The 9,993-nt window shown below is 47.2% G+C and overlaps 1 protein-coding gene across 1 annotated transcript; it reads right to left on the reverse strand.

Annotated features, from left to right (window-relative positions):
- Positions 1-826: 826 nt before the first annotated feature.
- LOC119317766 lies at positions 827-3,783 on the reverse strand. Its single transcript, XM_037592266.1, has 8 exons — positions 3,481-3,783; positions 3,243-3,355; positions 2,959-3,008; positions 2,528-2,764; positions 2,056-2,205; positions 1,524-1,619; positions 1,389-1,409; positions 827-1,300 (listed from the first exon to the last, which is right to left on the reverse strand). The coding sequence occupies exons 1-8, from the start codon at positions 3,735-3,737 to the stop codon at positions 1,133-1,135; spliced, it is 1,092 nt and encodes a 363-aa protein (XP_037448163.1). The 5' UTR covers positions 3,738-3,783; the 3' UTR covers positions 827-1,132.
- Between the last annotated feature and the right edge of the window lie 6,210 nt (positions 3,784-9,993).

Raw genomic sequence — 9,993 nt, forward strand, 5'->3', positions numbered from 1 at the left:
TCAACATCAGCAGTAACACCAAGAAGGAAAAGGCAGCGGGCGCGGCCACCGCCGGCGCCGACCAGCAGCAGGACCCTGAGCTGCCGGGCACGAGCTACTACGAGTACGACCACGATGCCGCCGCAATGGCGAGCAACGGCGAGGGACTTGGTTGCACGCAAGCTGGTGCTCCGTATGGCGGCAACGGCGTTGACACGACAGATGCCGACTCCTGCTATACGCCTCTCAACTGTGTCCTCCCGGATGGCCAATACATCGACTACGGCCTCTCGTACACCAACCAGCTTGCCGCGGCGACGACGAGTCACAGCCAGGGATTCACCGGCGCTCAAGCTGATGCTTTCTACGGCTGCGGCATGGTGGGGACGAACGGCGCCTACTACGACCCTTCACAGTTCGTCCCGGTTGCTAGCCAAGAGGTTGCCCCATGGCCTAATCAGCTGGGCCAGATCCACAGCCACAACCAATACTACGCTGGAGATTCCTCCCTGATGTGCTCCGGCGGCGAGCAACAAGCCGGTGGCGCTCTGTATGGCTACAACAATGACGGCGGTGCCATGAACACCGAGAGCGCCCACTCGCCTATTTTGCCCTGCAACGGCGGGGAGGAGAACCGGGACGAGATCTACGGCTACGATCCCTCTCGGCGACAACGGCGGCGACTTCAGTGAGCAGAGCAACGCTGGCGATGCGGCCACCGAGATCGAGAGTGAACTAGTCGAAGCAATACATCTCTAGAAACTAGGATATGGGATAGCGTATCATACTACCATACCATGTCATGTGCTTGTGCCGATGGATGATGGTCTACAATTACGCACCCGGATTTTTTGAACTCCTTAATAATTTTACTACATACGCAAATCTGTCTTCCTGGTTGAAATTTGTTTTTTCCACTTATTACAGACTTCAAATGTTTCTCTCGTGATCGAACCAAACGGTGGCTGCCATGTAGTACTCCCTCCGTAAAGAAATATAACAACGTTTAGATCACTAACGGAGGGAGTACATCGCATTTCTGTAGTTAAGTTGCAGGATCATTTTCTTCCTGAATGCAAATGGCTCCCAAGTTACTAACTTTTGTGACTGTTCACAACACAAAATTGTGCATTGGTGAACCATGGTGATGCAGTCAGTAGGGTACAGTGGCAGTGACCGTTCTGTGCCTGGGGTCTGTCAGCACGGAGCACACATTGACGAAGCCTGCTTGGCTGAGCGCCTCCTCCAGATCCAGCATGTAGTACTCGTCCAGGAACGGTTCGGTGCTCTTCATAAGAGTGAACAGAACGGGTGATAATTCCTGAAACGGTAGTAACAATTTGTTAGTACCCCAGTCAATGTGAGTGAGAAACAGATAAGGAGCTTCAGTAAATTTCGCTCGAGGTTACCTGGAGTACTTTTGATTTTGGCTGCGGCGAGCACAAACACAAAAGGAAACGAAGTTAGATGTCTGAACCCTTTTCAAAACAGTTGTGTTACCAGGTACAGTAACTGATTAATATTGGGAAACTGAATTTTCTTACTGAGTTGTCGGTTAAGGCGATGGTTCCTCCTGGACGAAGCAGTCTGAATGCTTCCTTCGCCAATCCGATTATTGCTCGTGCTGGACACTCGTGGCACTGCAGGTGTTTATAGAATTGCGCTTGCGGCATTAGTGGTGATTTGCGAGTACCTTTTCATTTTCTACTTAAATGGTGATCTCTTGATAAAAGCTGACTTTGATTTCCCCCTGTAATTTTACTTATTTTTCAAAGTCCTTGGCACAACGTTCATGTAAAGAAGTCTAGAATCCTAATTAGATGCAAAAATAGGCATGTCACTACAATTGTGTAAGATCAAGATCAGTTATTGTTTTGTCGCTTCAACATTTTCAGTCTCTTTTAAGAAAACATTTTCAGTCTTTATTTCACAAAAAAAAGTCTGTGTCTCCCTTTCCAAGATTATTGAGGGTATCAGCTAATTAGACTACATTGGTTGATTTTTGAAAGAAAAAAAATACAGGGAGGTTACATTAGTTTATTTTGTGATAACCATTCAAGATATGATAGAAATTACCACATAAGCAAGGGAGACGACGTCAAATGAATTCGGTGGCAACCCAGTCGCTTCACCATTTGCATGAACCCAACGAATAGGGTTTTGCCGAGACAGTTGTTCTTCCTTCTGTGCTGCCACGGCCAGGAAGTAGGGCGGTAGATCTAGTCCCTTGGTCATTGAAAAAGCTCCAAATTAGCAAGTCCATATAAAAACCAACCAAAGGAATCATCAATATGCAGAAAGGTAGCTATAACACAATATGTTAACAAATTCATGTAGCTTAAGATAAGCGGTAATAAGAGCATGGCACCATGCCATCAAACTGAGTCGACAATATCGATACTGCTAATATTACAGCATGATTTTTTCTGTTTTATCAGAGATCCTGGATGCTATGATTTTCACAAGATTTGATCGTTTACCCAAAACACTAGCAGACACTGAACCTTGACAAGACAATTTTCAGAGATGTGGCAAGAGATGCACTTACAACAGCCTTAGCCGAAGGGAACCTCTCAGCCAGGTATCTGGTGCTCACTCCAACAGAGCAGCCAATGTCCAAAATGTCATTGATCTGGCAGTTTTCCCCCCCGTGCTTGAGGTGATGCTCCTCAATTGCATTCATCCAGTTTCCCCGAACAATCTGGTTCGCTTCTTCGATGGAAGTAGCCTCGGGTATGGCCCTCTTTGCAATCGACAAGGTCGCGGCCTCAGCCTCAGCTGCAGCCTGCATCATTCGTGATCAACACGAGAGAGAAACAGGAGTTCAGATAAAATGTGCTCGACTGCATGTCTTCCGGAACATATGTAGAATGGCAAACCTAAAGGAAAAATAACTGTCTTTTAAAACTGAAGTACTTACAACTCAATGGATCTGAATTATCACAAGTGCAGAGAGAAGAGAGGGAAGCAAACAATTACCAGCCATGATAGGTTCCCTTCGTCATAGGCGTGGAATGGGCTCAGATAATCTGCTCAACATAAGCAAGCCATGTTAATGCTTCTGCTTCCTTGATAATTCAGTATCGTGCCGATCAAATCATCGAATCAGAGGTGCAGCTGAAGGTAAAAGCATAACCTTCTCACTGTAAACTTTTTTGTGATTGATGCTACTGGACTAATTAACCAGCTAAAGAAATGTGTTATCGAACAAAAGAGCTGACGAAGAAGAGATGATGGTCGGAATGGTGGGATGAACTGCTCACAGTCAGGGTAGACGATGTCGGGGTCTCTTATCCTCTCGAACACCTCGTACACGTCAGACTCCAGCACCTTCCTCGTCATCTCCCTCCACGGGATGTTGGACTTCTCCGCCGTCCTGGATAACAACCATCCATGGCCTCCACCATCACGGCGCCCAAGTCCAACCACCGCCACTACATTGCTGACGAGAAGCCCAACAGCTGGCTAACTGACTGACGGCCAATGGTGCGCGGTGCCTACCTGATGATGACCTCGCGGGAGGCGACCTTCATGAGGGAGTAGAGCGGCTTGAAGGCGATGAGCGCGGCGACGAGCCGCGACACAGGCGTCTCCCCGGACCACGCCGGCCGCTCCAGCGACCCCTCCTGCGGCGCGGCGCCGGTCACGGCCGCGACGACGACCGCACCTCGCCGACGGCCGCCGCGGCTGGTTTCTTGATGGTGCCGCCGGAAGCCGCCGCTGGCGGTGGTGCCGGCGCGCCCGAGGATGGCTGCCATTTTAGGCCGCTCTGCTGGAAATGCTGTGGTGATTTTCTCTGCCGTCGTTCGATTTTCTCCGCTCTACCGGAGCTCGCTGGTGTGGCTCTAGTGATGATGGCCTTTGATTGGCGCTTGGGATTGTGCTGCTATCTAGAGGGAAACTCTGCAGCCAATAGGATTCTGACACGTTCCCTTATTTCCGTTGTATTTGAAGCTAATTTTTTGAAGAAAAAGAAAGGGAAATAAACACGGAAATGAGGGTGATGACAACTGAACAAAAACTCATAGGGAGCACCTATGGCTCAGGCGCCTGGTTGTTTTTTGTATCCGTCAAATTTTTTTACCTCAGAGTGAATCCAACAAAGATAGTTGTCGAGAAAAAAGAAATTCCACCACGTGCGCGCGCACACACACACACGAAGCATTAGGCTTGTACGTATGAGAGAGGGGCTAAGGTGTTCGCCAAGCCCTAGCCGCCTCGTGCTGTTTTCCCTCTTTATAAACACTTCGGAACTCCGAGTGAGGGGTCTTCGAAAATTCTGAGCGAACAACAGAAGTTTTGCCAAGTGCATTGGTGGTTCCGAGTAGAATGATCGACGCTCCAATGTGCTAGGGTTTGCAACGGTTATATCTGGATGAACTGCTCAGTGGTTCCGACTGGAAGAGCTTGGCATCTCCGAAGATTTGAAAGTTAAATAGATATAGCGAAGGAAATGAAGACTTTTGAGGGCAGTTGGAGTTTGATCTTTAAACTCAAATAGAAAGAAACTCAGCATAGCTTGTTCATCATCTTCTTGATAGTATCGACATGCTTATAAACTCAACGTGATCTTGGATCACTAAAATGAAATGGAGAATTCTAAGCTTGGCCAACACTTGTCTTCATCATAATTTGTGGGGTCACATTTCATTTCCTTTGGTGCACACACAAGAACCTTTCGGGAGATAGACTAGATAAGCATTAGTTCCTTGAGATATGTTGTCAATAATATTAAAATCCACCAAGCGGATTAGATTCACTTTCAGCGGCACATCCTCCTCGTCGTTCGAGGGCTCCCAAACCCTCACTGTGGCGGAGTGGTGCCGAGCGTGTTGGTCGACCACCTTTGCCAAGACGCAGGTAGCGTCATACTAGGTCCTCACAAACGAGGAGCTTGCGGCGGCATGGGCCGTTGACCGGTCCAAGACCACCAAGAAGACTAACACGCACCATCGTTGTCGGATCAGCTAGGGCCTTTATAAGATAGGGGTACTGAGGGTGTTGGGAAACGTAGTAATGTCAAAATTTTCCTACGCACACGCAGGATCATGGTGATGCATAGCAACGAGAGGGGAGAGTGTCGTCCATGTACCCTCGTAGACCGTTAAGCGGAAGCGTTATGACAATGCGGTTGATGTAGTCGTATGTCTTCACGATCGACCGATCCTCAGTACCGAACGTACGGCACCTCCGCGTTCAGCACATGTTCAGCTTGGTCGGGGAAGAGTTTCGTCAGCACGACGGCGTGGTGACGATGTTGATGAAGCTACCGCAGCAGGGCTTCGCCTAAACACCACTACAGTATGACCGAGGTGAATTATGGTGGAGGTGGGCACCACACACGGCTGGGAGAGATCTTTGTGATCAACTTGTGTGTCTAGAGGTGCCCCCTGCCCCTGTATATATAACGGAGCAAGGGGGAGGCCGACCTGCCCTTGTTGGCACGCTAGGAGAAGGAATCCTCCTCCTAGTAGGAGTAGGATTCCTCCCTTCCTACTCCTACTAGGAGGGGGGAGGAAGGGAGAGAAAGAGAAGGAAAGGGGGGCGCCGCCCCCCCCCCCCTCCTCTCCTAGTCCAATTCGGACAGAGGGGAGGGGGCGCACTGCCTGCCCTAGGCCGGCCCCTCTCTCTTTCCCTTATGGCCCAACAAGGCCCATTAGCCCCCGGGGGGTTCCGGTAACCCCTCCGGCACTCCGGTAAAATTCCGATTTTACCCGGAACTCTTCCGATGTCCAAATGTAGGCTTTCAATAAATCAATCTTTATGTCTCGACCATTTCGAGACTCCTCGTCATGTCCGTGATCATATCCGGGACTCCGAACTACCTTCGGTACATCAAAACATATAAACTCATAAAACCGATCGTCACAGAACTTTAAGCGTGCGAACCCTACGGGTTCGAGAACTATGTAGACATGACCGAGACATGTCTCCGGTCAATAACCAATAGCGGAACCTGGATGCTCATATTGGTTCCTACATATTCTACGAAGATCTTTATCGGTCAAACCGCATAACACTATACATTGTTCTCTTTGTCATCGGTATGTTACTTGCCCGAGATTCGATCGTCGGTATCCCAATACCTAGTTCAATGTCGTTATCGGTAAGTTACTTTACTCGTTTCGTAATGCACTATCCCGCAACTAACTCATTAGTTGCATTGCTTGCAAGGCTTATAGTGATGTGCATTACCGAGAGGGCCCAGAGATACCTCTCCGACAATCGGAGTGACAAATCCTAATCATGATCTGAAAGGACATGCGGTGCCTCCATGTGTGGTTTTGATAATTGATGACATTCTCTATGGACTAATGGTTGTATTGAGTTATATTTGAATGATTTTTTCCATAGGCATTTCTTGAAGTCCATGTGTTGGTTTCAAGGAGTTTATGGGTTGACCAAGGTGCTATTAAGGAATTATCCAAAGATTGGTCATGTGAGTGTTGAGCTTATTGCAAGCATGTCTTGAAGAGGAAGATTGTGTGATCATTCATGTTTACCTTCAAGACATCATCCAAACGAAGAGAGTTGGAAATATTCAAGGTTGATCAAGACTAAGTCAAGAGTGAATCAAGTTGATCAACTCACAAAGAGTATAAGATGTACCGAGAGGGATCAAGTGATTCCATGATATGGTAAGCATTGTCCATTGCACTTTGTGTACTAACCCATGGTCTATGTGAGAGTCTATGTGGGGTTAGGTACATGTCCATGGGCTTGCATCAAGAGGATGATATCATACAACCCATGGGAAGGATGACATCAAGTGGTGATCGTCATCAAGATTGTCGTGTGCAAGTTCAAGTGGAGAATCACGAAGAGATCAAGTGCTTGAAGCTTGCCATCCATTGTGGTGTCAATGGACTTGTGAAGATGTGCCGAAGAGTGGCTCACCCATAGTGGAGTATGGGGGAGCAATCATCTAGTCTCCATCGACCCAACGCAATTAAGAAAGGTGGTCCATCTTGAGGAGGACAAGATCGTCATCATCTAGCTCAAGTGGATCATGTGCAAGGCAAAGGTTTGCCCTTGATAGGTTTTCTATTTTACCGGTCTCATGGTGGTAGTTGGGAGACCGGGTTATAGGATCGATAGCCGTACTATCAAGGGGGGCTCTCAAGTGAGTAGCTTGATCGTATCGTTCGTCGAGAGCTCAAACCATTGCATCCTTGCATCATGTTTCTTGGTTCTTGTTTAGTTCTCTTTGTGAGTCTTAGAGCTTTTGGTCATCTTGATTACAATCTTGAGTTCATCGAAAACAGAGTTCACATGCGTCTTCTATGATGTTTTCGGTGTTGGAGGTTTTACCGATCTTATCCGAGGAAGGGTTCTCACCTTTTTATTATGGGTCTTTTCTAATTTGCTTCTTATTGATATTTCTTTCAATATTGTGTTAGCCCTTGTCTCTAGCTTTCCAACAAACTTGGTTTCATTGAATTCGGAGTCCGTTTGCAAAAGTTGTGGTAGTTTTGGTGTTCTGAAAAGGTTGCAGCGGTACTACCGCGATTTGGAGCGGATGTAATTTTTTACTACCGCTCCAGAGCGGTACTACCGCTCCAGAGCAGTACTACCGCGGATCCTACAGCAGTAGTACCGCTCCGGACCAAAAACTCGTCCCAAGTCCTACGGTGGTAGGCCCGGATGTATTTTTTAGTACCGCTCGCTAGCAGTAGTACCGCTACCCTTTGCGGTAGTACCGCGATCCCTAGCGGTAGTACCGTGAGGACAAGCGGTAGTACCGCTCCGACGGTTCTACTCCCCTTTTGCCTCGTCGCTGTTGTTTTTCAAAGGGGTACTTCCACCCTAGCGGTAGTACCGCTCCTTGGAGCGGTAGTACCACTCTGTGCGGGCTGTGAGCATAACGGTTGGATTTTTCCCCACCTATAAAAGGGAGTCTTCTTCCCCATTGAACCTAATCCTTTTTAGCTCGTGTTCTTCCCCCATTGTTTACCTTCTTCAAGCTTGCTAACTCTCAATCCCTCCAATGATTCTTGCTAGTTCTTGAGGGAAAATAGAGAGGAGATCTAGATCCACGTTTCCACCAATCACTTTCTCCTCTAAGTGAGGGGAACCCCTTGGATCTAGATCTTGGAGTTCTTCGTGTTCTTCTTTCGTTCTTCCTCTCATTTTCCTCCCTAGCATTAGTTTCTTTGGTGGGATTTGGGAGAGAAGGACTTGGGCACTCCGTGTGCCCTTGCCATTCCATTTGGTGCATCGGCTTGAGTTCTCCACGGTGATACGTGGAAGTGAAGTTTGAGAAGCATATTACTTTTGGGTGTTTGGGCACCCTAGAGCTTGCTCCTCTTGGGTGCCTTGGCGCCCTAGACGGTTGGTGGTGTTCGGAGCTCAATCATTGTGGTGTAAAGCTTCGGGCAAGCGTCGGGGTCCCCAATTAGGTTGTGGAGATCGCCCCGAGCAATTTGACGGGTACCGGTGACTGCCCCCAAGGGTTGCCAAATTGTACGGATTCGGTGACCGCCCCAAGGGTTGCCATTTGTACGGGTTCGGTGACCGCCCTCAAGGGTCCCTTAGTGGAATCACGGCATCTTGCATTGTGCGAGGGCGTGAGGAGATTACGGTGGCCCTAGTGGCTTCTTGGGGAGCATTGTGCCTCCACACCGCTCCAAACGGAGATTAGCATCCGCAAGGGTGTGAACTTCGGGATACATCGTCGAATCCGCGTGCCTCGGTTATCTCTTACCCGAGCTCTTTACTTATGCACTTTACTTTGTGATAGACATATTGTTTCTTATCATATATCTTGCTATCACCTAGTAGTTTATCTTGCTTAGCATAAGTTGTTGGTGCACATAGGTGAGCCTAGTTGTTGTAGGTTTTGTGCTTGACAAATTAACCGCTAGGTTTATTCCGCATTTGTTCAAGCCTAAACCGTAATTATTTTAAAGCGCCTATTCACCCCCCCTCTAGGCGACATCCACGATATTTCAATTGGTATCAGAGCCTCGTCTCTCTTTATAGGGCTTAACCGCCTAGAGAGTAAGGATGTCGACTAGGGGTTTAGGATTCTCTGACACTCTTAGTTTCGATGGCACAAATTTTGATGTTTGGGTAATTCGCATGCTTAATCTTTTTAGGGTCATGGACCCAAATTTAGAGCGAATTGTAGATATGGGGTTTTCTCCTCCAAAGGATCCCCAAAGATTATCTTTATAGGATGAGAAAAACTCTTATCTCAATGCTCAAGCTTCTAATGTGCTTTTCTATGCTTTGAGCAATGTAGTTATATTTCAACTCATGCCGTTCCGGGATGCTCATGAGTTGTGGACAAAGCTTCAAGATAAATATGGCGTGTCCAAGTTTTGTGGGGATGATTGTTCTCCCTCCACATTCGGCCTTATAGTATTCTCAACTTCTTCTACTTCACCTAGATGTGGTTTGCCACAAGGTAATGATATGGTGAGTAGTGTTGGTTATTGCAATGATGATAGTGTGTTTATTGTGGATGATCCTTCATCACTATCTTATTGCAATGCTCCTTCTTTGGGCTTTAACACTTCGAGCACTCCAAATGTTTCACATGCTTGTGTTGATAGTCCTTGCATATCATGTAGAAATTGCTTGACTAAATCTCATGATGATATGTTTACTATGTCTTGTTGCCATGATAAAAATGCATATATGTCCTCGAATTGTTGTGCTAGCAATGTAGAGGAAACCCGACACCCCGTGGAACAATATGTGGTCTTGAATGGTGCTTCAACGGATCCTACATCATCATCTATTGCATTTTGCCGTATGGCCAAGGCTTCAAAGGTATCTCCCACTTTGAATCCCAATATATCTTGTGATGATGGCAAGAGTGATGATGATGTTGATTATGATGAAGAGAATGATAATGTTGCCTCCTTAAAAACTAAGGGGGAAATGATTTTTAAAGCTCTTCACAAAAATAAACTTTCTCATTCCAACTTCATGGAAATCATGTCTATTGCCATTGAAGGCAAGAAATACATTGAGGAGTTGGAATCTCATCTAGAGGAGCATGAGGTC

This window comes from Triticum dicoccoides, chromosome 6A, assembly GCF_002162155.2.
Source record: "Triticum dicoccoides isolate Atlit2015 ecotype Zavitan chromosome 6A, WEW_v2.0, whole genome shotgun sequence".
NCBI classification, from domain to species: domain Eukaryota; kingdom Viridiplantae; phylum Streptophyta; class Magnoliopsida; order Poales; family Poaceae; genus Triticum; species Triticum dicoccoides.

Coding starts and splice junctions, on each gene's coding strand:
- LOC119317766 (XM_037592266.1), bottom strand. CDS start 3,737: ATGGCAGCCATCCTCGGGCGCGCCGGCACCACCGCCAGCGGCGGCTTC. Junction 2,206..2,527: donor TCCCTTCGGCTAAGGCTGTT/GTAAGTGCATCT, acceptor TCAATGACCAAG/GGACTAGATCTACCGCCCTA. Junction 1,410..1,523: donor TCGCCTTAACCGACAACTCA/GTAAGAAAATTC, acceptor TGCTCGCCGCAG/CCAAAATCAAAAGTACTCCA.